The sequence below is a fragment of the Ailuropoda melanoleuca genome, chromosome 16, assembly GCF_002007445.2.
Source record: "Ailuropoda melanoleuca isolate Jingjing chromosome 16, ASM200744v2, whole genome shotgun sequence".
Classification (NCBI taxonomy): Eukaryota; Metazoa; Chordata; class Mammalia; order Carnivora; family Ursidae; genus Ailuropoda; species Ailuropoda melanoleuca.
In genome coordinates, this window is record NC_048233.1 from 86919464 (window position 1) to 86943766 (window position 24303).

The window sequence follows — 24303 nt, forward strand, 5'->3', positions numbered from 1 at the left end:
CTTCTGGTTTAAGTCCTTTGTTCCTTTCCCACCTAAGGAGAATTTAATTTTTTCTTACTGACTTTTAAAAAAATAAATATTTTATTTATTTGCCAGAGAGAGAGAGAGAGAGTGCAAGCACAAGCAGGCGGAGTGGCAGGCAGAAGGAGAAGCAGGCTCCCCGCTGAGCAGGGAGCCTGATGGACTAGATCCCACTACCCTGGGATCATGACCCTAGCTGAAGGCAGGTGCTCAACCAACTGGGCCACCCACATGTCCCTTTCTTCCTGATTTCTAAGAGCTCTATGGGAGGCAGAATTTTGGTTCCTGGTGCCTTCACCTCCCAGCATCGCACCAGTGGTTAAGGTAGGATAGCTGGCAAAAAGGATTTGTAGATGTAATTAAAGTTACTAATCAGCTGATCTTGAAAGAAGGTTATCCTGGGTTATCTGATGTGACCAGTGTACTCAAAGGAGCCCTTAAAGGTAACGAGATGTGGCAGAGGGAGGAAGTTGGAGAGATTGGAAGCACCTTGCTGCATTTTGAACCATCTCATTCAAAGCATGAGAGAGATTCAGCGCACTCTTGCTGGCTTTGATGATGGAAGGGGCCACGAGGGAAGGAATGTGGTGGTCTCTGGGAGCTGAGAATGACCTCTGGTCGACAACCAGCAAGAAACAGGGACCACAGTCCTAGCTAGCCCCGTGAATGAGCCTGGCCCTGACACTTGACTTTGACCTTGTGAGGCCCCGACATGAGGACCCAGTCCAGCCCCCAGGCTTCTGACCTCCGGGACTGAGATATGATAAATGGCAGGTGTTTTTGGTAAATTTGCGGTAATGTGTCACTGCAATGGAAAACNTTCTGACCTCCGGGACTGAGATATGATAAATGGCAGGTGTTTTTGGTAAATTTGCGGTAATGTGTCACTGCAGCAATGGAAAATAAGCTATTTATGTGTTATTTGGAAACACTTCATCTATATGTTGTAAATATTTTTTTCAAGTGTGCCAGTTGTCTTTTTATTTTAATTTAATTTTTTTTAAAAGATTTTATTTATNAAAGATTTTATTTATTTACTTGACACAGAGAGAGAGACAGCCAGCGAGAGAGGGAACACAAGCAGGGGGAGTGGGAGAGGAAGAAGCAGGCTCATAGTGGAAGAACCTGATGCGGGGCTCCATCCCAGAATGCCGGGATCACGCCCTGAGCCGAAGGCAGACGCTTAACGACTGAGCCACCCAGGTGCCCCATGTCTTTTTAAACCTTACTCTTAATTATATTTAATCTTACTAATTTCATAGCTAGATGGTAAACTCAAGTTCCATTTTGGGGGCGGTCCTTTGGTCGTGACCCCCATGTACTCAACACTCACAAACAAAACACAGATTCTTGGGCCCCGCCCCCAGTTTCTGATTCAGGAGGTAGGGGAAGGCCCAGGAATCTGCTTTCTAACCAGTGCCCAGGAGCTCCTAGCGCCGGTCTTTGGTAAGGCACTCCTCCCAGCCCTAAAAGGGTCCTTAGTGCTCCTCCCAGGGTGAGTAGGCAGCTGAGCTCCACCCCCTGAGAGGCAGGGACGGGAAAGCCCCGCCTCCACGCGAACCCTCCGTTCTTATTGGCTGGTAGCGAAGGGGCATCCCCTAACGTCACAGTGCCGTCAGCTCCTCCCCCCGACCTCCGGGGCCGGGGACGTCACGCCTGCGCAGTGGAGCTTGCGCTCGGCGTCCTGTGCTTCGGGGAGGGTCCCAGAGGCGCGCGGCGGTCCATGGCGGACCCCGGGGCGGAGTCGGAGCCCCTTTTGAGCCGGGCCCGGGGCGGCAGTGGCCGCGACTGCCCGGGGGGCTCAGCCGCTTGCCGCAGCGTCCGCGACGGCCCTGGTGAGCGGCGGCCCGGGGAGGGGAGCGGGCCGTGGGGCTTGTGCGTAGGGTCCTGCCGGCTCTGCGCCGTTCGGTGTCGCCGCTGCGGGCGCGCCCCAGGGCCCGGGGTCTGAGCGGGCGCGGGGAGCGAGGGAAATCGTCCCCCGAGGGCGGGGGGCTGCGCCCTGCGGAGTAGCGGGCCGCAGGGTCAGCCACGCGCTGCGGTGTCGCGCCCTGCCTCCGACCTGCCGGCCCGAGAGGCGTCGCCCAGCCGGCCGCCCGCGCCCCGCAGCCGCGTGCAGCCCCCTCGATGGACCTCGGGTAGACCCAGCCCTCGCGGATCGCCTTGGTGGCTCCTAGGAGGCAGCAATTCCGTTTTCCTCCTGGTTATGATGGGGGAAACTGAGGCACAGAGAGGGGCGTTCCCCTACCCAAGGTCACAGCCGCGAAGTGGCTGGCGTGGGGTTCGAGCCCAGCTGGGAGTAGATTTAGGAGTCCTTTCAGTCTACCCTCTCAGTCTCGGTGCTGGAGTCTCCCCAGAGTCTGGTCCCCCTTCAGCTTGGGTTTGGGGCTGGCCTCCTCCGACCAGGGCAGCTTCCTCCCTTTGCCCTCTGCAGCTCTCTCCTGCCCTTCCTGTTTACCAGCAGAGAAGTTGCTGAATCCTGAGGAGGGCGGGAGGGTGGAGTCCATCTGTCTCTGGCAGACGTCAGGGGGGTTGGGTGCTGGGTTAGTGATGGAAGGGCCTCAACCTCGTTTTACAGAGGAGAAAACCAAGGCCCAGAGTTTCTCTGGGACCTGTCCAAGGTCAGCTCTGGGATCTGGTGCGGCTGCTGCTAGTGTCATGCTGGGCGTTCCTTCCAGGAGCACTTTCCCTTTCTGGGCTTGCTTTCTTCTGTCTGGGAGGGGCCCGTAGTGTGTGCCCATCCGTGGACAACGGGGTTGGAGGGTTCCTGACAAGAGGTGGAAAAACTAGAGGCGTGGGCAGCCACCTGCCTGCCCATCTCAGAGGCTGTCCCCAGGAAGGTTCTCCATCCAGCCTGTGCCAGGCCTCACGGGTCCTTGGGCAAGGGACATAGGTCATTCAGGCTTTGTGTCTGGAGGTGAGAGTGCCTTTCTGGTGCTACCACTTCTGGCTGTGTGACCTTGGCAGCTTTAATGAAAGGGAGGTAGTCAGGGGGCTGACTTGAGTGTTGTGAAGATTCAGAGAGAATGCTGGGGATGCCCTCGGCGCAGGGCCTGGCCACGTGGCAGAGCTCGAGCGGTCGGCGCTGAGGGCCGTTCTGCGCAGAGCACTGTGACAGTCACAGGTCCCGGTCCTGGCCGAGTGGACGGCAGACATGTGAGACCTGCACTGTAAGAGAGGGGACAGGGCCAGGCAGTGTGGATGGCGAGTGAGGGCTCCTTGTCCTGACGCCTTGGCCTCCATGAGGGCTCCTGAGAATGTCATGGGACACCCTGTGTTTTGAGTCTCCCTGGCTTGGCGCCTTGGCCCCGGGGGTGGTGGGGACTGAGAATGGCTGGTCTGCCCTTAGCTCCCGTGGGGGTTCCTAGATGGGGCTCTGTCCACGGAGTTTTCGTGTCCTGCAGTCGGATCCTCCTGCTGCTGGGTCGGGGGACTGTGCTGCTAGGTGCCCTGCAGACCCCGCAGTCACGTCCTTCTGACCCAGCCTCACCTCATTGGGCGAGGGTAGCTGTTCCCTCTTCTCGTTCCTCTCGTCACCCTTTTTCTGGTTATGGAGAAGTCAGAGGATGAGGGAGCACCACACTATGGAAGGGGCTTCTAGAATAAAAGCAGCAAATAGCTACAGCAACCCATTCAGTCAGCACTTCTGTCCCATCGTGTATGACCCGTGGTGGGGGGAACTGCGCACAGAGGTTAAGAGGCCTGTCCAGGGTCATCAGGGAGCTGGTTGGGGCCCCAGGGAAGTCATAGAGGGTGGAGCCTGGAACAGGAAGGAGAGGAGGCTTGGGCCGAGAGGCTGGTCCTCGGCTGCCGTGGGATGCGGTGTTTGAGCCCCTGTTGTCCTCTGCTCTCTGCAGCAGACGTTCTACCCTGAAGCTCCGACCTGTTGTGCCCGCTGATTGCCACCTGGGGTGGTGGTCCCTAGACCACCACGTTGGGAGACAGTGCTCCTGGTAGGGCCAACAGCCTGGGCAAGGGCTTGGAGTCTTGGGAGAATTTGGTCTTGGCAGAGCCAAGTTCAGGATGAGCGGTGTGGAGGGCATAGGGTGGGGAAAGCAGCAGGATGGGCTGTGAGTGGGTGAGGTGGGCACCGTAGTGCCAAGTGGGGTCAGTGTGGCCTTTTTCCAGTAGCACTGGGGACTCGTGGGAATCTGTGACATACTCACGACTGAGGGTTTGTGACAAGATTCCCCTGGTTGCTGGTGTCAGGGACTGCAAAGCAGGTGGGGTGGCCTTTCTGAGGTTTGGTGCCCTGTGGCCCAGGAAAGAGGTCTGATGTGTGCTGGGCAATTCCTGGGGTACCTGACACCCCTGGCCTGTGATGGCTTGCCTGGGCATGAGTTGCACCCTGGATCTGGGCCTAAAGGGAACCCAGAGGCTCTTCTTGCCTAAGAAGCTTGTATCCTTAGATCTCTCCAGGTGGCGATCTCATCTCTTATCCGGGGATTGGGTAATATGGGGCCCCTCGTGGGCCCTCGCAGCCTCCCCTCGGGGCTGTTCACTCACTCAGCTTTGAGGACGCTGTGTGCCAAGCCCTGCCCGGTCCTGGGCTCTGTTGGTACAGTAGGGAGTCGACCGGCATGCTGTCTGATCTTGGTTCTCAGGACGCTATTAGGGAAAGCAGGCAATCACCACCCTCACAGCCTTCCTGGGAGAACTTTTAGGGCTCCTCAGGGCGAGCATGGTGCTTGTACGTGGGGGGAAGCTGAGGCCCAGATAGAGGAGGGTGCTTGCTTTGGGTGACACAGCAGTGTGATGGCAGAGCCAGGCTGGAGTCTTACCTCCTACTTCTGTCCAGGGTCCCCCATCTCCCTGATTGGCCCCCCCCCGGGCCCTGTGGCAGGAGCCCTGAGATGGGGGCAGCTGCTTCCCTGGGGGTGGTGGGCAGAGTAGACAGTGGCCCACTGCCCGCTCTGCCTCGGGTTTCCGTACGTCTGCGCTAGAAGCCTGCGTGTAGCTGCCTCTGTCCATACGAGGTATGGGTGGTTTTAGAAACTGCTGGCTATCGCCCAGAGGTGAAAGTAGAATCTTCAACAGAAACAGTTGCCCCCTCGTTTCCAAGCCCGGATCTAGGAGCTGCTCGGTGCTGTGTGCCGGCTCTGTCCCTGCCCGGAGCCTGGGCTGCCTGGGCTGCACCTTCTCTCAGGGACCTTGGGCGGTGGGTCCCTCTGTTGCTGTGAGCCACCGCTCCCCATGCCTTTCTTCTCCCTTTGTGGCAAGCAGTGGTTTCTGCCACGCGGCCACAGAGGTGGCACTTGGCCTCGAGCAGTGGCTGGGACCCAAGGCCGTGGGGACTGATCTAGTGTGCAGCCTATGGCTCCTGGATGGGCAGGGGGTGGGGATGCTGGGATGAGGCTTCGAGCCGCCTGACTTGTCCTGAAGGCCTCTCGTAGTTGGGAGCCTGCTGGGGCTCACAGAGGCCCCATCCATCCTCCTGTGCCCTGACACCCCAGCTTGCTGGTGGGCGAAGGCGGCAGGAGGGTAGCCACCGCTGCCTGCTTACGGAGCATGCTCCGTGTGCGGGGCCAGGCCTGGGGCTCTCGTGTGAGAGCTTGCTGCAGGGTGAAGGCATCTCATTGCAGAGCCTTGGAAAACAGCGCCTCCAGGTTCTTTCCTTGATCTCAGTTGAACCTGTAGCAGGTGAGCATCATGTGATCCGCCTTGTCACCGATGCGTTCTCTCTGCCTGCAGGCGCTGTGTCCAGGCGGGAGCTCTGCTTTGACCAGGCTGCTGTCTTCATTGAAGATGCCCTCCAGGTGGGCGGGACCTGCTCCCAGTGGCTGGGCCTGGGCTCATCTCCGGGTTTTGTGGGGACTGGGTGATGGCTGCCCTGCTGGTCCCCTCCTTGCTGTCCTGGGGCCAGGGCCTTGGTGGCTGGACTGTGTGGCCATCATAACCATGTTGATGGGGCCTTTGGGCACAGCTCACCTGGGGTCCTCCCTAAAGCAGGTGGGCGCTGGTGTTCTTCTCTTGAGTCCTAGAATCAGTCATTACTCGTTTTGTTGAGTTACCGCCTACTGAGGGCCTGTCATGTGCCTGCCTCTCCCAGGTCCCATGAAAGATGCCCAAAGATGGTCAGACCATCGCCTGCTGGAAAACAACACCGAGGCTCAATTCGGGAAATAGGATATGGAAGGGAGCAACATGCCATGTGGGGGACTAGGCCGGGGGCATCCTGGACAGTGGCACAGTGGTGGGAGCCTTCACAGCAGAGGGGAGAGCCTTGCAGGCAGGCAGCGGGCACAGCTGTACGTTTGGCAGTGGGTATCCATGCTGTGGAGGTTTTTGGTGCCCCTGTGGGGTCACCAGAGAGCTCTTTGTCCACGGCCCGTCTCCCTGCCTGGGGGCCTGTCGTGGGGTCAGTGGGTGCCTGGCCTGTGGCTGGCCATGCTGTGCGGCTCTGAGGGGACCCCCACTCATGCTCCCCTGTGTGATGTTTACTTTCAGTATCGCTCCATTAACCACCGCATGGACGCCAGGTCGATGTGGCTTTATCGGTTGTATTACTCGAACGCGTGCCAATGGTGAGAAGGCCCACGTGTGCAGTGGGGGGAGTTCCTGTGGCCTGGCTGGGTGGGGGGAGGCTGACCTCAGGGTCCAGGCAGGTTCCGTCTCCTCATGGTGGAGAAGGAGCTGCTTTTCCCTCCTTCCTGGAAAGGAGCCCAGCCCGAGGAAAGAGGGGCTCTTCTGGTGATGAGTTTCAGCCATAGCCGTCGAGCTTTGAGCTGAGTATGGCTGTCTGACCGGCTGAGATGGGCACAAACCAGGCAGCGTGGGCTTTGCCTTTTGAAACCGTGGGGTCTGTCCTGCTGTCTCCCCGGGGCATCCTGCCTGTGGATCTGGCTTTTGGCCCACAGCCCTGCTGCTTTGCGCATTTTAATTAGTTTTTGTTCTTTTTTCAGGATATTGAGTTTCACCATCTTCTTGATCCTGTTTTTGGCTTTTATTGAGAACCCGTCCTCGCTCACTAGCACCGCGGATGTCCGCTACCGCTCGGCCCCTTGGAATCCCCCCTGTGGCCTGACCGAGAGCGTCGAGGTGCTCTGCCTGCTGGTCTTTGTGGCCGACGTCTCTGTGAAGGTGAGGCAGGCACTGTCAGGTGCCACAGCCCAGGGGCCAGTGCCTTCCCGGCCTGTCTGCTGCTTTCTTGATTAATTTTTATACTCCTAGAGCTAGCTGCCTTCTTCTCGGACTGTGCACTTTGACCCTTGGAGCAGAGGCCTGGGTTGGTGGAGAGTTCTGGGCATTGAAGCAGAGACTGTGTCGGCTCTCTGCCCTCTCCAGACTAAACTGAGTCGGGGTTCGGCCATGCCAGGTGCACGGCCTTGTGGGACCTCTGGGAGTGGCCGAGGGTCTGGCAGTGCCCCTGTAAGGAGAGACCCCCGTAGAACAAGGCAGGACCAGTGGTCTCTCTCATGGCCCAGCGTCCCACCCCCAAGAAGAGAGGAACCCAGGAGGAGGTGGGCATGGGGCGGAAAGGGGCCTGTTGCCATGTGGTGTGTGCCTGACTCTAGATTCTGTCTGGCCTGAGTCCTTCCAGAAGCTGGAGGTGGGCCCTGCCTTGTTCATTTGAGCTTCTGAGCCACGTCAGAGGTGGCTCTGTCCCGGTGAGACACAGAGGGGCCGAGAGGCTGGGCCTGGCTGCGGGTCACACGTTGTTCCTTTTGTCAGACAGGGGCGATTCCCATGCTGCAGTGCTGGGCCTTCGGGTTGCAGCTGGCCATGCAGTGCGACGGGCTGTCCCCAGAGTCAGGCAGTGCCTCCGCCCGGCACCCGCCGGGCGTCCTGCTGTGGGGGTGGCCTTAGGCCTCTGGGGCTCACACGGAGGGCTGTGGGCGAGGGCCCTGGGCAGCTTCACGTTGTTTCTTCAGCCTTTGGTGCGTTTAGGAGCTTTGGGGGTTTTTAAACTGGAACTGAAACTGGTGAGAAGTTGTTCTCATTCGTTTTTGAATGGCTGGTGCGTTCGGGAAGTCTCAAAGTTAGAGCGAGTGTACGTTTTTATCTGCACACAGTGACCTGTGGATGCCCCTGCCGTCTGTGGGGCTCGTGACGACTGGCCAGCTGGCCTTGGAGGAGGACCTCAGGCCTGGTTGATTTTTATTTTTATTTTTTTCAGAAATTTTTTTAAGATTTCGTTTATTTTTTTGAGAGAGAGAAGGGAGCGAGCATAAGCAGGGGTAGGAGCAGAGAGAGAAGCAGACTCCCCGCAGAGCAGNGTGGATGCCCCTGCTGTCTGTGGAGCTCGTGACGACTGGCCAGCTGGCCTCGGAGGAGGACCTCAGGCCTGGTTGATTTTTATTTTTTTTTTTCAGAAATTTTTTTAAGATTTCGTTTATTTATTTGAGAGAGAGAAGGGAGCGAGCATAAGCAGGGGTAGGAGCAGAGAGAGAAGCAGACTCCCCGCAGAGCAGGGAGCCCGATGCGTGTTTTGATCCCAGGACCGTGAGTTCATGACCTGAGCCAAAGGCAGACGCTTCACTGACTGAGCCACCCAGGTGCCCCCTCGGGCCTGGTTTATAGACGGTTCTGGGTGTGGGCCAGCCCTAACCAGAAGCGGACCGCGTGTAGTGTTACAGCCTCGATCGGCAAAGCCCCTTTTCCAGGATGGCTCTTTTCCGGAGTGGTTCCCGTACATAAGCTAACCTGACCGTTGGGATGGGCAGGGCGGCTCAGACCCTGTTACCGATGTGGTAGCAGGCCGGAGTGTTTAAGTGCTGAGCCTGAGACCTCTGGCTGGCAGAGGTCACCAGTGGCTGGGCGAGGGCTCAGCTTCTTGCTCCCCGGGTCACTTGGAGGCCACACCGCTCGCCAAAGTGCTCTCTGCTCTGGCTGCCCCAGCCTCACCCGTGGGCATTGACAGCCTCGGGCCGGCTGCAGGGCTGACGTCTGTGGGGCTGCCTGCTCACCCGCTCACCCACTGTTTCTCTTACAGAGCTACCTGGTTGGGTGGGCCCAGTTCCGGACGAACCTCTGGCTGCTGGCCTACCTTGCAGTGCTGGTCGTGTCTCTCATGGACTGGATCGTGTCTCTGAGTCTGGTTTGCCAGGAGGTAGGTGCTGTGGCGGCTCTGGGCTGGGAGCGGAAGCTCTGGATGGCCTTCCCCTGCCCAGCTCTGCACACCCTCTTAGCATTTCAGTTGGCCTCGGCCATGGAGCCTTGTCCCATCTTGCAGAAGGAGACACTGAGGCCTGGGGAGGGCACAAGGACTCCTAATTCCTGCCTCGCCACTTTCCAGCTGAGCTTCTTGACCAGCTGGGTCCCCTGCCACCCTGGGGCCTTGCCCTGGCCATGTGCCCGAAGCTCTGGGTGGGCTGCGGTGGGAAAGCCTCTGTCAGCCTAGAGTCCCATCCCGCCCCCCAGCCAGATGCACAGCCCAGTGACTGCATAGAGCAGAAGTGGGGAAAGTTGGTGTGGGGACAGCCATGTCCATCAGGGCCAGTCAGCGACACAAGCTCGTGGGGTATTTTAGCCAAGAGAATTTATATAGAAGCTTAAACAGGTGTTGAGTAACCCGACCAAGCAGAATGGGGTGGGGCAGGGGCAGTGGAACACAGAGCTGCGGGAGGCTCAGGGGCGGGGCCCCCAGTAGCGGCACCCTGCCCTCCAGGCTCGGGGGGGGTGCAGATCACCCACCAGAGACTGCTTGGTTCTGGCAGTGCCGAAGGTGGGAGGGCTGGCAGCCCCCGGTGTGGGTACCACCCTAGGGCTGGCAAGGGGACAGCGGGGAGCAGTCACGCCTCCCCCTCTGGCCCCCCAGCCTCTCCCCAGTGCCCTCACTGGCAGGAGTAAGCAGGCTGCTGAAGGGGAGCCCGTGGCAGAGCTGCGGGGAGGTCGGACAGCACAGTGCCCGCCTCCCACTTCCTCGCAGGAAAGAGCTTTGTGAGCGTTACAGACCCACGTCTGCGCAACAAGCGAGGAAAGCCGTGCGCAGCTCTCAGATTTGCGTCGTTATTGGTTGCGGCCCCGACTGGTCCTTATAAGCTCCTCCTGCTCAGGGTCCCCGTGCCCTTAGCCTCAGCCAGCTCCCTGGTTCCTCTGGCTTCTTCACCTTGAACGGGGACCCAGAGCTTCATTCCCGGCCAGTCTGCATCCTCGGTGGGCCTGCTTTTGATGATTCCCGGAATTTCTGTTAGTCTTTCATACCTGGTGTGCCTCAGGATCCCCGACCTAGACCTCCCTGCCCCTCTGCGCAGCAGCACCCCAGTTTGTCCTTGGTGTTCAGAGCAGTGTGCCCCATGGCACCCCACCCTGCCGCTCATGAATCTCACGGCGTGTCCCCCGTGGAACACCCCCCCCGGGGGGTGGGCATTTCCAGAGCATCAGGGCACTGAATTGTGGGCTGGGGAGAGGGGGAGTTGCTGTTCTGTTCTGTCCTGCACCTCCCGGTCCCACCGAGGGCTGCCTCCCGGAGCTGGTGTCGCGGAGCCTGCCTAGCACCATCGAGCCCTCCCACCGGCGGGTCGCCGCAGGGGAGGGGCCGTGGTGAGGCCAGGGAGTGTGGTGGGCAGGTCTGAGGTAGCATGGCCCCTGAGGCTCAGATAGTGGTCCCGGGGCGCTCCCAGGCAGAGCCCTAACACGCATGCCTGCCTGTCCAGGGAGGACAGATCCATGCTCTGCCCGGGGAAGGGGAGATCTGCCCTTGCAGTCACCCGCCCAGCTGCCCTGGGCCTCACTGGGGTGGGTGAGCGGAGCTGGGCTCTGCCTCTAGAGGGCAAGCCATCTGTAGTGGCCTTGGGGGCAAGGGCTCGGACATTACAGGACATGTCGTTCTGTCTCGTGGATGTTGCCTCTGCCCGTCCACGTGCAAGCTTCTTAGACCTCGTCCTCACTTGTCTGGCCTGTTCTCTGTGCCCGGACCACCACGTGGGAATTGTTACCCTTCTCAGTGCAGGCAGGGTGGACCCTGCCCACTGAAATGCTCTCCCTTCAGCACCACCTGGTGGGGGGGCTCCTGATTGAGGGTGTAGCGCCCCACGGGGTCCACTTCTGGGTAGGGTCAGTGCATCACCAGAACCGTGTCCGAACCAGGCCCGAGGTTCTTCCCCGTGCCGGCTAGCCGGTCATAACTCACACAGGCACGGGGGGAGAGAGGGCGGGGAGGACCAGGGGCCTCCCCCCCTACTCTGGCCTGGACTCTCTTTCTGCCTTGTGGGCCAGAGGGTCAGATCACACATGGTCCACCGGTCCCTGGCTAGGCCGTGGTCGTGACTCTGCTGTGGCTCTTTCTCACAGGAGACGAGGTATCTGCACGTTAGTTGGTGGTCTGTGATTCTGTGTGGGCCTTACCAGGGGCTTCACTGGCACCGGGCCAGCTGCTCATTGGCGTTAAGTCCTGTGACTGTACCTCCCCGTCCTTCATAAAGGCACACGTCCCTGTCTCCTTGACCTTGATGTGGCCCCAGCATGGGGAGGGCTCTTGGCAGGAGGCATGAGCTGCACCCTGGTCTGTGTCTGATTACAGGTGAGGGTCCGAGACCCTGGGTGCGGGTGCCAGAGGACCTTTAGCTGCTTCTTGGCCTAGAGGGATGGCTAAGAGACTCAGGATGTGGGTGCTGAGACAAGATTCCATCTGGGACGGGTGAGCTGGGGACGCTGGTCCCTCAGCCCACGGGGTGGGCGGGAGGGTGGGCAGAGCCCTGAGTGTCCGTTTATTGCTGTTTCCTTTGGCTTTCTGCTCCTGTGCCGGGAGTTGGGCCCCCTCCTGAAACTGTGTGTAGTCTAGGGAGGTTGAGTCGGGCCTTGGGATCCCGTATCCTGTGGACGACCTGGAGGGTCTGCTGTGTGCCAGCGCTGTTGGGACCTTGTTCTGTTGCGAGAGGGACCTCTGGTATGAGGAAACCGCAGAGACGTCATGGCACTCCAGAGTGCCACGGGTGTTGTGCTAGAGGAGGTGGCATTTACATGGGCATGGGAGGGATGGGGACAGCCTGTCAGCTGAGCAGAGGGGTGGACTGAGGGCTGCAGCCAGCAGGACAGCGGGTGGCGGCCCCTGGATGGGCCAGAGTGGGCCTCCAGGCTGTCCTTGGGCCTTGGGCTGGGAGGGAATGTGGTCAGCTAGGCTTCTAAGACAAGATGCCCAGTGGGGCGGGAGTCGAGTTGAGAGCTGGGATGGGCCATGGAGCATTAACAAGACACTTAAAAGAACGTGGCCCAGGAAATGGGGTGATTGCAAGAGAGAAGGTAGTTATGCTTTTATATAAAAGATATGAACCACCAAAAAAACCCCAAAACAACAAGAAAACAAAAAACCGTGTGGCCTGATAGGTTCCCCAAGGCAAGAGGCCAACAGAGGGGAGGAAGGGGCCCTGGTCATCAGCACTTGGGGGTCAGGTACGGGGGAGATGGCCCGAGGCGCTGGGCAGACTCAGGACTGGAGGTCGCTGAGGCTGGGGTGGACGTCCCGGACAGGAGGACTGGCTGGGTCAGGGGCAGGGACGTGTGGGACAGGTAGAGGGGCAAGTGTTTCTGTTGCGAGTGCAGGGTCTTAGAACGTGTGGTGTGTTGCTAGTGGAGGGAGGGGGAAGGGACACCTGAGGGAAGCCCCTTCGAAAGGCTAGGTGGTCCTGTGCACGGGGCGGAGGGGGGGGGCTCTCTTAGGTTCTGACAGGAAAGAGGAAACGGGGCCTGTGTGTGCACCCGTGTGTGCGCGCGTGTGTGCAGGCGGTGTGCACGTGTAGGGTATGTGCAGAGGGTGTGTGTGTTTGCAGCAGGCATGTGCGTGTGTACACGCATGCGTGTCTGAGTGTGTCTGCGTGTGGGCACTGCGGGATGCAGAGTTGCGGCCCAGCGGCTGTGTGTGCGTGAGGGGGCGGGGCCGCAGCTGGGAGGGGTGGGGGCAGCGGAGGAGCCGGGAGCTTGGAGCAGCCCCCCTGGGTGGGACAGGCAGCTTTTTAGAGAGGTGTGGAGGCCCCCACGGGCTGAGGCTGCAGGGCTGATGGGAGTCGGGTGGCCTGCTGGCAGGGGCTGGGGGAGGACGTGGAGCCGGAGTGGGGGAGCGCAGGCACACAGGGAGGCCCGGGCTGTGAGTGGGTGACGGCGGGAGGTCCGAGCGGGGCCCTGCGGCTCTTCGGCACCTCCAGTCTCTGGCCGGGTGGAAGCGGAGAGCGCCTTCCTCCTGTCTTTCAGCCCCTGCGGGTTCGTAGGCTTTTTCGCCCCTTCTTCTTGATGCAGAACTCGTCCATGATGAAGAAGACGCTCAAGTGTGTCCGGTCCTCGCTGCCGGAAATGGCCAGGTGGGCTGTCGGGGGGCGCCAGGACTGCGGCCTGGGGAGCCAGGGCTGGGTGTTCGGGGGCCTCCTGGCAGCCCTTAGTGGCCTTGTACCCTCTGCTCGACAGCGGCAGAGCCCTGTGGATGCTCCCCTTCTGTCCCTGCTGTGACTGTGACCACCTCCTCCCCCACTCTCCTCCCATGCCCCTCCCACCCCCAGCCCCAGTTCTCTGTCCCCGGCCTCCCTCTGCCTCCAGTCCCCTTCCCCCAGTGGCTCACGTGGTTGACCCCTCACCGTGAGCCCAGATGGATGGATGTGGCCTTTCCCCTCTGAGAGTCCAGGGGTCCTTGGACCCCCTGGAAATGCCCCTGGGGTACCGATTGTCCCTGCCAGGGAAAGGGCTCCCTGAGGGCAGCACCAGTAGCTGAGCGCAGGTCAGGCTCCAGGGCAGGAGCTCCCCGAGTGCTCGGGCCGGCTGTCCCTAGACCCCCATCGCGTTTGGCGCGTGGGGCGCGTGTCGTGTGCTAAGCGCCCGCGTCCGTCTCCCCAGTGTCATGCTGCTGCTGGCGCTGCACCTGTGCGTCTTCACTGTGTTCGGGATGCTGCTCTTCACAGGCGAGAAGGTACGGCGCTCTGCTCTGTCCCCAGCCGCGCCCTGGGCTTTGACGGACAGCTCGGCCCTTTCCTCCACGTAGTTGTGGGGCCTGCAGAGGTGGCAGACCGGTGAGGCTGCCTGCTCTAGCCTCATAACCTGGGTCAGTGGTGGCCCACCTAGACCCCGGAGGTCTCTTCAAATGACCAGTCTTCGTGTGCCCGTCCCTGTGGCCTCATGGGCTCAGGGCTGGTGGGCCTGGCTGGCCCTCCCTCTCTCCCTCCTTCCCTCCTTCCCTCCCTCCATTCTTCTCCCCTCCCTGCCCTGTCACTGACCCAGCTTTCTCTACACCCCTGGTAGATGGAGGCCCCCACAGCCTGGCATTTGGGGCCATCAGGTGGACTGCACCACCATCCGCCCCATAGCGCCTGTCTCCACTTCGTCTTCTCCGGTTGGGGTCTTTTGCCCTCCCCCTGGGTCCCCTTCCCTTCCCGCTCCTCGCTGCCTCCTGGCCCCAGTGGCCTATTGCTGCGTGGAGGTGTCTGCCACTTCTCACCCCGGTCCCCCCACACCATGCATCTGTGGTCCACTGTGTCTTCGCTCATGTCCTGGCCACGGTCACTGTCGTCCTCAGGGTTGGAGCTGTCCTGCATCTCTGTCCTGGGAACGTGGCCGGGGGTCAGCTATGGCCAGTTTCCATTGAGTTTGTGGCAATATTGGGGGGATCCAGGCTGTCCTGTCCGTGAAGGAGGACTGGAGACTGTCCCTTCTGACTCCGGGAGAGCTGGAGCTCCCCTGTGTCTGTAGTCATCTTTTGAGTGTGTGTCTGTCTTTGTGTAATTGTGTGTGTCTCCGCACCTGGTTGTGCGCTATATGTGCTTTGTGCGTCTCTGTGTGTCTGTGTGTATTTGTTTAGTGGTTGTGTAGTTAATGGTGTGTGCTGTGTCTCTCTCTGTGTGTGCCTCAGCCAGGGCTGCTGAAGGCTTTTCCCTATGGCTCTGAGCAGACCCGCTTCAGAGGCCGGTGTCCCTGTGGGTGCACAGCCTCCCCGGACACTGGCTGTTGGGCCCAGAGGCCCTGAGTTAGGTCCTGTCTGGCCACGAGTGCAGAGTCTGCTGGGAAATTACGGGGAGGTGCAGGTGAGGGGTGCTGGCCTCACAGCGGATGGAGCTCTGCCGGCTTTAGGCCTTAGCTGGGGGGGAGAGGCCTGCCGGCCCCTCACAGCCACCCCGTTTGCTCTCAGCAGGGTGATGGGCAGGACCGGGAGAGGCTGATGTACTTCCGCAACCTGCCGGAGGCTCTGACCTCCCTCCTGGTGCTGCTGACCACCGCGAACAACCCCGACGGTGTGTGGGGAGGGGGCACAGGGCCTGGGGGCGGGTGTGGTTAACGGGGAGCCTCAGCACCAGGCTCTCGAGGCAGGAGTGCAGAAGGCCTTTCTATCCCTGGGTGGAGCATGAAAAGGAGAACGTTGGGTTCTCTCCCTCACTCCTTCCTTGTTTTTCATTCCCTATTTGTCTTTTTCCTTCTCCTTCCTGCCTGTTTCCTCTTTCTTCCCTTTTCCCCCACTTCACTCCTTTGCTGGCTCCCTCCCTCCTTTTTCCTCTGTTCCCTTCACCTTGTCTTTCCTGTCCCCTGACTCCACCGAGAAGCTAAGAATGAGCACTGAGCACGGTAACAACTGGTGGTGTGTGCAGCGGGTTCCCTGATGACTTCCTCTTTGAGGCCCAGCCACTTTCCCTGTCGCCACCCAGGCCCAGCTGCGGGGTGCGGCTTGGCCCTGAGGTGACGGGCCCTGGCTCTTAGGTGGCTGTGGTGCTCACGTTTGGGGTTGCTGCTGGGGCCGCTCTGTGTGGGCCAGGGCTGTGGCTAGGATGGGGTGCTGTGAGCCTCTAGGGCCTGGCTGTGGCCTGGGTACCCTGGCTCATGACTTTCGTCTTGGGTTCAGGGATGATCCCCCATCATAGAGACCTTCCCAGGAGGGCAGCCGTCAGCTTGCACACCCAGCGAGAGCTGTGCAGTGGGACCCTGAGCATTGTCCCCACATGTCCTGTGAGTCATAGCAAATCACCCAAGGGAGAGCTGAGCTTTCAGTGTGTGGGGAGTTCATAGGGAAGCAGGTTTCAGCTTAATGTAACGGGGGAGCAGCCTTGAAAAGTAGTGAGTTCCCCACTGCAAGGGTGTGTAAGCAGAGGTGTGAGGATTGGCATTTGGACAGGAAGGCCTCCTAGGTCTCCCAGCCAGAGCCCTTCTATCTGTTGAGAGGGCAGGTGGTGTGAGGCCATGATGGGGATTAGATCGGAGGCTGAGGTTGTGAGCATGTTTCAGTTTCTGCAACTTCTTTCTCTCAGTTATGACTCCTGCGTATTCCAAGAACCGAGCCTATGCCATCTTTTTCATAGTCTTCACCCTGATAGGTAAGTTCCGACAGATCTGTAGGGGTCACTTGGGACAAGATCCTGCCCCCTGTGGCAAGATCCCTGTGGCAAGATCCCTGTGGCAAGATCCCAAATGCTCAGGTGTAACCGTGTCCTCCCAACCCCAAGGCTTTACCTCAGCGTGTCCTCCCGACCTCGTGGCTTCACCTCAGCGTGTCCTCCCCGACCCCGTGGCTTCACCTCAGCGTGTCCTCCCGACCCAGTGGCTTCACCTCAGCGTGTCCTCCCCGACCCCGTGGCTTCACCTCAGCGTGTCCTCCCCGACCCCGTGGCTTCACCTCAGCGTGTCCTCCCGACCCAGTGGCTTCACCTCAGCGTGTCCTCCCCGACCCCGTGGCTTCACCTCAGCGTGTCCTCCCCGACCCTATGGCTTCACCTCAGCGTGTCCTCACCTCAGTGTGTCCTCCCCGACCCTGTGGCTTCACCTCAGCGTGTCCTCCCCGACCCCGTGGCTTCACCTCAGCGTGTCCTCCCCGACCCCGTGGCTTCACCTCAGCGTGTCCTCGCCTCAGTGTGTCCTCCCCGACCCTGTGGCTTCACCTCAGCGTGTCCTCCCTGACCCCGTGGCTTCACCTCAGCGTGTCCCCCCGACCCCGTGGCTTCACCTCAGTGTGTCCACCCCGACCCTGTGGGTTCACCTCAGCGTGTCCTCCCGACCCCGTGGCTTCACCTCAGCATGTCCTCCCGACCCCGTGGCTTCACCTCAGCGTGTCCTCCCGACCCCGTGACTTCACCTCATGTGTCCTCCTGTGACCTTTCTGTGACTTCACTTTAGCATGCCCTCCTTGCTGACTTTGGTTTAGTGTGCCTTCCCAACCATGTGACTTCACCTCAGTGTGTCTTCCCTGACCCTGTGATTTCACTTGCTCCCTGACCCCGTGACTTTGCATCAGTGTGTCCTCCCTGCTGACTTCACCTCAGCATGCCCTCCCTGCTGACTTCGTTTCAGTGTTCCCATGACCTCATGTGCCCTCTGACCTTGTGACTTCTCCTCAGTGTGGCCCACCTCATGGTTTTCAGTCTGTGAGCACCGATGGCCTCTGTCCTCAGTGCCCATGGCTGGGCATGCCCGGTGGCAGCGTATTCATTAGATGAGGACAGGGAGGCCTTCGTGTTGACTGGTGTGCCCCAGGCACCTGGCAGGAATGACGGGCTCTCCCTGCTCTGTGATCGTCCAGGCCCTTCTCACCAGCACCTTTGGGCTTGCTGTGCCCGTTTTGGCCCTTTGGGCCCCTGGGTGCCACCCCCAGCCCCGGGCCCCCGATGCTGCTGCTCCTTCCAGACTCTGCCCCCTGTCTGTGGTGGTCCCCACTGACTGTGGCTTTTCCGCTCGAAGGAAGCTTGTTTCTGATGAACCTGTTGACGGCCATCATCTACAATCGGTTCCGGGGCTACCTGATGGTGAGCCGGCTGCTGTTTGTGCTCCTCTGCGACCAGGCCGGTGGCCCCGGAGGACGGAGGGGTGGCTGGGTGGGGGCCAGGCCCCTGGGGCAGGGGTGGGGTGCTGGTGTCCAGTGGTCTCTGCACTGCCCTCTGGCTCCCTCCTGTGGGGGAGCGGGAGCCGCGTCACGTCCTCCCTCCCCAGGCAGTGCTGTCACCACAGCCCCCCCAGGGGCCACTTCCCTGCTCCATCTCCAGCTAGAGGGCGGCCGTGAGGTCACAGCTCTAGGGCAGGTGGCCCCGAGCCCACCGTGTGGGAGAGCTGGGGACCCCAGATGTACAGAGCAGAAACACACATCTTAGCGATTTCCATGGGCCGTGAAGAGTCTGACTGTTCTTCTGGTGCCTGAGGGGGTGAGGGCTGCTCCCCCGTTGCGGGTGGGCAGGCCGCCCCCCAGAGGCGCTGGGCACGAGGTGGGGGGATGTGTGGCCAGGAGAGGCCCGACCCCACCACTCAGAGCCGTTTCCTTGCAGAAGTCTTTCCAGACCTCCCTGTTCCGGAGGCGGCTGGGAGCCCGGGCCGCCTATGAGGTCCTCTCCTCCGTGACAGCAGTGGGACAAGCCCATCCTCAGGAGTGAGTGCCGGGCTCCTGGGACCCCCTTCTCCCTGAGGAAGTGGGGGCTGCTGCTGGTGGGAGGGAGCTCCTTAGATGCTCCATAGAGCGTTTCCAGAGCAGCGACTCTGCCCTCTGCCAAGCGCCCCACGGGCTGGCACCTGATTTTAGCGTGGCCTCAGAATCATGAGGACGCCTCATGGCCGGTGGTGCAGGGTTCTGTTGTTCTCTGAGTTGACTCATTTGTCCTCATGATCCCTGGAGACCGTGGGCTGGTGGGGGCCGAGTGGCTTTGGCCCTCTCCCCCGGCCTGCGTCCTTCCCACGCTACTGTGCTTGGGTGAGGCAGGGGGTGCCTGGTCTGGCGATGGTGTCTGTGGAAGGTGCCCACCCGGACGGCTCATGACCCACCCTGTCCTGTGTCTGTTGTACTGCACACCACTTCTGAGCGCCGGCGTGCTCCTCTTGAAGGCAGGACGGTAGTGTTTCTAGGGATTGTAGATGACAGGACGACTGAGGTGCCCGTGGTGGGCACCGGCCAGGGCCACTCGGCCACATGAGGCAGAGCTCCGGCCGGAGGTGCAGGCGCCCTGGTGCGCTGAGCTAGTCGGGCTCACCGGGGTGTGGGTGTCTTCTTCCCAGAGTCGGGGTGAAGCCCCAGGACTTCCTGCAGGTGCTTCAGAAAGTCCAGCTGGACAGCTTCCACAAACAGGCCGTCATGGAGGTATTAGGGCTTCCTCTTCCCCTTGCCTCCCCAGCCTGTGCCTCTGGGCTCTGCCTGGAGGTCACCTTGGCCACCAGCCCCTTTTCAGCCCAGGGGTGTCAATTCAGCCCAGGCCGGGGGGTGGGGGTGCTGGGGACGGTGCACCCTTCTGTCCTGGGCCCTTCCTTCCCTCGGCCCTGCTGACCCCGGCTGACCTGTGTGTGTCTCCCTCCTTTCCAGAAGGTACGTTCCTATGGTGGCGACCTGTTGTCTGCTGACGAGTTTCAGAAACTCTTCAATGAGTTTGACAAAAGGGTGATTAAAGAGGTAACTGGGTATTAAGGAGGGCACGTATTGCATGGAGCACTGGGTGTTATACGCAAATAACGAATCATGGAACATTACATCAAAAACTAAGGATATGCTGTATGATGACTAACATAACATAATAAAAAATTATTATTAAAAAAAAAAAAGGTAACTGGGGCTGGGCCACCTGGGGTGAGCTAGGACGGTTACAGTACCCGTTGGCATCGATCACCCGGGTGACTGCTAATGATCAGTGCCAGGACTCACCTTCCCAGGGATTCTGGCCCCTAGGATGGTAAATGGGAGCAGAGATTGCTTGGCTTGTAGAAGTTGGGGTGGTTTTATCAACCTTATGAAATTCATGGACCCCAGGGACTGGCCTGGGCCAAGTGTGACCCAAAGGAACTTCCCAAAGGGTTTCCCTGTCTCCACGACAGACTCTTATCTACTTCCAACAAACTCTTATCTTCTTCCCTGTGTCCTTCCCCAGGAGGGTCCTGAGTTTGTCCAAAGCCTTTGCTTTTTGGTCTTGACACCGATTTGTAAAGTCACCAGATGGGCCTCGGCATGCAGCTCAGCACCGTGTCCACAAAGAGCCCTGTTCTGTGTTAAGCCTCCAGTTATTAGTGTGTAACTCCCACATGGTTTTTCACAGAACGCTTTTTGTCTTGTGGTAAACGCTTTGCATATATTCACGTGGCCGCCTCGTGTTCCATCGCGGTTTACCTGAGCAGTCGGGGCCGTTTATGTTCTCTCTAGCTCTCTTTGGTGTTAAGAGATGACTGTGATGCACATCTTATTGTGTGCAACTGTTCCACGTTTGAGATTGTTTTGTTAGGCTGGACAGACAGGGATAAAAGAGGAGGTAGGAAAAAGTCGAATGCCGGAGTAAGGGGATGCGGGCACTGGCGGGCTCCCAGCAGCCTTAGCCTCCTGCGGGCACGTGTATTTGAGCCCCCGTGTGTTCCCTCCCCAGCCCCCGCCACGGCCCGAGTACCTGTCTCCCTTCCTGCAGCGCGCCCAGTTCCTCTTCAGCCACCGCTACTTTGACTACCTGGGGAACTTCATCGCCCTTGGGAACCTCGTGTCCATTTCTGTGAGTGCAGGCTCGGCCTCATGTGGACGTGGGTGGCGCCTCATTGCCCGCCCCCCGGCCCCCACCCCTCTTCCCGGCTCCCCGACCGTAGCCTTGGAGCCCGGGCTGGGCCGGGCTGGCGACTTACCGTCCGCTCTGGCTCTGCAGGTGTTCCTGGTGGTAGACGCGGACGTGCTGCCTGAGGACCGTGACGACTTCGTCCTAGGGGTGAGCTCTGGAGTTCCAGCGTTCGCCGGGGTAACGGGGGAGTCAGCGGGAGTGAGAGGGCACAGCCTCCCCCTCCCTGGGGCCCTTCTGGTGCGAAGCCGCTCCTTCCATTGTGGGGTGCTCCCCAGAGGACGGGGTGCCGGCCCGGGAGAGGCTGGTGCGGCGGAGGCAGCAGGTGGGGCCGTCGGCGTCTTCCGGGCTTGTGTGGCCCTGGGATTGGAGCTTTTCCCTTTCTGGCTGCTTCTCAGCCAGTTCTCAGCCCTTTCTGGAACCATGAACTCCCTTCTTAACATTACAAGATTTGTCAAACTCCTTAGGAATTTAAAAACAATTTTTTCATTTCGGATTTTCAGCAAAATAGCAACAATACCCCCACATTACTCAATGCCAGAACTCTAACAAAACAGGTATTTTGAAGTTTGTTTTAATGAAAGATCTTGTGAACAATACTAAAATTGATGAAAGCGAGTAAATGTTCTCTAATTATGTAAGAAAAAGCTTGACTTTTCTGATTTAAAGCTGATGCAGTATGTCGTGCATAGTAAGCATAGAGTAGGCTTTATCATGGCATCAAAATTGAAAAAATGGTTTTCCTGACCTGATGCTTGGAATTCCTTTGTATTATCCTTCAAGAAAGTCCAGTTCTCAGCTTTCTTATGTCCGTTGTACTTTTTTCCTGGATGAACCAGAAAGCTTCGGTCTCCTCCTCGTGAGGTGGCTGGTTTTTATTCCTGATGAACTCAGGGTGGATACAGTTGACCTGTATTTTATCTTTTGTAACAGTAGTTGTTAAGCCTGAGGGTTGGCGTGATTGTCTGTGAGAGACTTCTGGTTACATGAATGTCGCGTGGGGGTTTTGGGGGTACCTGCAGGGTTCCATCCTTTTCTGCTCCTTGGTAATTGCTCATGATATAGGGTCAGGAATGTTTTTCCTGCCTCAACGGCGACCTCTTCATGGGTGTGAATGAGGCAGCGCTAAGAATGTGGAATTTAGACTGGACACCGAGGCGAGGTGACTGTGGCAGTCATCTGACCCCACGTGCCCCTCCCGTGGCCCTGTGCACACCGGGGAAGGGTGCCGTGAGGCCCCCATTAAGGGAGAAGCCTGTCTGTATTTTACTGGCTGGCTTCAGAGTAGCCTGTGGTGGCCTTCAATGCTAAGATCTCCTCTGATACCCACCCGGGGCTGGGGGGGTTGCTGCTGAGACCCAGGCGTGCCCACCGGGGAGGCCACTGCCCACGTGCATTGTTGGGTCGCCCCGATGTGCCCACGGAGAGTGGACCGGAGGGGTCAGGGCAGAGAACTGGGGGGGGTGGGCTCGGGCGGCAGCCATGGGGAGAGAGATGTGGGAGAACAGGGGCCAATGGGGTGGGGCGTGCCCCAGGCACCACCGGCCCAGAAGGGATGTGGGGTTGGGAGTTGGTGGGCAAGATGCGTGTGGGCTGGGGGTGCAGCTGTGCTGGTCATCACCGAAGCCAGCCTGGGTGCCCGGTCACCTGAGGGGAGGGTATGGAGCAGGAGGTGGGGTGCCAGAGATGCCCCGTGTGTGTGTGGGGACACAGGAAAAGCGGCCCCGAGAGCCCCGAGGAGCAGGTAAGGGGAGGGCGGGTGACGGGGGGCTGAATGCCAGGTTCCTGTGCTCCTCTCTCAGATTCTCAACTGTGTCTTCATCCTGTACTATCTGCTGGAATTGCTGCTGAAGGTGTTCGCTCTGGGCCTGCCGGGCTACCTGGCCTACTCCAGCAACGCGTTTGATGGGCTCCTCACCATCATCCTGCTGGTAAAGTCTGAGACGGGCCAATGGGGTGGGGCGTGCCCCAGGCACCACCGGCCCAGAAGGGATGTGGGGTTGGGAGTTGGTGGGCAAGATGCGTGTGGGCTGGGGGTGCAGCTGTGCTGGTCATCACCGAAGCCAGCCTGGGTGCCCGGTCACCTGAGGGGAGGGTATGGAGCAGGAGGTGGGGTGCCAGAGATGCCCCGTGTGTGTGTGGGGACACAGGAAAAGCGGCCCCGAGAGCCCCGAGGAGCAGGTAAGGGGAGGGCGGGTGACGGGGGGCTGAATGCCAGGTTCCTGTGCTCCTCTCTCAGATTCTCAACTGTGTCTTCATCCTGTACTATCTGCTGGAATTGCTGCTGAAGGTGTTCGCTCTGGGCCTGCCGGGCTACCTGGCCTACTCCAGCAACGCGTTTGATGGGCTCCTCACCATCATTCTGCTGGTAAAGTCTGAGACGGGCCAGGCTGCTGGCCCCCGGGGGGGGGGTGTGCCCTCTGCGTCTGCCTCTGCGCTGCCTTCCGTCTGAGGCTGTCCCTCCGGAGCGGAGGGCCCCAGGAATTTGGGCTCCTGCCTCCGGCGACAAGGGGCTGGCTTTCCCCCCCGCAAGAGCTGCTTGGTGGGGGGCCAGAGGGGGCCAATGATAGGCGGCTGGGTTTCCACGGCATCTGAGCGTCGCGGGGGCACGCTGCCTCTCCCGCCCCTGAGGGGGGCCTGGCTGGAGGCCGCTGTCCTGCCGGCTAACCAGCCCCGCCACAGACCGAAGCACAGTGGGACCTTGCCGTGGGTGGAGGCAGGGCGGGGGGGTCTCTGGCACCCTTCCCCAGAACCCGTGGGAGTGGAGGGTCACGCGTGGTCTGTGTGTCACGGCTACCATACTGGTACAGCATTTATTCGTGTTTGCTGTGGGCCCCCTGGGACAGGAGCAAAGATAAGTCTGAGAGAAGGGTCTTCGGTCTGTCCTTGACCTGGGTCTCCACCAGCCTTTCCAGTGTCCTGCCCTCCATACGTGTGGGCGCCGGTTCCCAAGACCTCAGTGTCTTTCTCAGCCGCAGGAAGCCCCACGTTTGGAACCAAACCCTAGGGACAAGGACGGAGCTCTGACTTCTCCCCAAAACCCCCTTTGGGGGGGCGCGTGTTACACGCGAGCTTTAGAATTCATGTGAAAGCCCTAGATTAGCGTTGCTGTAGCGATGCCTTCTCTTCTTTTGTAATTAAAGGTTTTGGAGATCTCAACTCTGGCTGTGTACCGATTCCCACACCCAGGCTGGTATGTGACTGGAGAGAACCGAGGGAGGCTACAGCAACCAGCACCCTGCTAGGCCCCAGGGGTGGGTGGCCCGCCGCCCAGGCGCCCCGGCCTGCCTGCTCGGGCTGCTCGGCTCCAGGGCGAAGCGCCCAGGTATTAGGAGAGCGCACGGCTCGGAGCTTGGCCGGCTGAGGACTATGGGAGCCGTCCCCTCTCCTTGCTCTTGGGGAACGTGTCCTGTCTTGCCGTCAGAACGATACTGTCCCAGAGCTGGGACAAGCCTCTAGTGGGCTTAGCACCAGTGCCAGGATGGGCGTGCGGCTCCCGGTGTCCTGCGGAGTGGAGATGCCCAGCTTAGGGCTGGGGTGACCCTGAGCACTGGACTAGGGCTGGAAGCCTTGTGACCTTGGCTTGTCATCTCCCACGCTGGGTGTCAGTTTACTACCCTGTAAGATGGCGGGGGCTGGGGCTGCTATTTGAGCCCCACCACCCCCGCTTCTGGCCACAGAGCAGTATAGATGTCTGGGCAGGGGGTCCCAGAGCACCTCGGAGTGTGGCTTGTGGTGGCTGTCCGGTCGTGGCGCCCAGAACACAGCTGCCCCAGCCAGTGTGCGTGCTGGCCCCGGGCATCTTGGCAGCCCTGGTATCTTGGTATCTCTGTGGGCTGCTTCTGACCTAGTGGAGCATCTGGAAAGTGCTGGAGGTGGGCAGTGGGGC

General features: G+C 59.9%; 1 protein-coding gene and 1 long non-coding RNA gene across 9 annotated transcripts in view; one reads left to right on the forward strand and one right to left on the reverse strand.

The window, feature by feature from the left end:
- Nucleotides 1-1647: 1647 nt before the first annotated feature.
- Nucleotides 1648-24303, forward strand: part of TPCN2 (two pore segment channel 2) — a 34236-nt gene continuing 11580 nt past the window's right edge. The window contains exons 1-17 of one of the 7 annotated variants that reach the window (XM_034646271.1): nt 1648-1856; nt 5710-5774; nt 6466-6542; nt 6921-7098; nt 8951-9067; nt 13144-13250; nt 13777-13849; nt 15062-15164; nt 16170-16235; nt 17593-17657; nt 18171-18271; nt 18892-18973; nt 19193-19195; nt 20238-20357; nt 20505-20564; nt 22217-22345; nt 23558-23607. In XM_034646271.1, the coding sequence (XP_034502162.1) occupies nt 1745-1856; nt 5710-5774; nt 6466-6542; nt 6921-7098; nt 8951-9067; nt 13144-13250; nt 13777-13849; nt 15062-15164; nt 16170-16235; nt 17593-17657; nt 18171-18271; nt 18892-18973; nt 19193-19195; nt 20238-20357; nt 20505-20564; nt 22217-22345; nt 23558-23607 (1508 nt within the window). In that variant the 5' untranslated portion in view covers nt 1648-1744. Of the gene's footprint in view, nt 1857-5709; nt 5775-6465; nt 6543-6920; nt 7099-8950; nt 9068-13143; nt 13251-13776; nt 13850-15061; nt 15165-16169; nt 16236-17592; nt 17658-18170; nt 18272-18891; nt 18974-19192; nt 19280-20237; nt 20358-20504; nt 20565-22216; nt 22346-23557; nt 23608-24303 lie in introns of all 7 variants that reach the window. The other 6 variants (XM_034646267.1, XM_034646268.1, XM_034646273.1 and 3 more) reach the window with 6 other exon arrangements.
- Nucleotides 16611-16943, reverse strand: LOC117796787. 2 transcript variants are annotated; one of them, XR_004621451.1, is made up of 3 exons: nt 16895-16943; nt 16682-16747; nt 16611-16648 (listed from the first exon to the last, which is right to left on the reverse strand). It is a non-coding gene; the product is annotated as an uncharacterized LOC117796787 (long non-coding RNA). The 2 variants fall into 2 exon arrangements; XR_004621452.1 differs by lacking the exon at nt 16895-16943 and adding an exon at nt 16797-16851.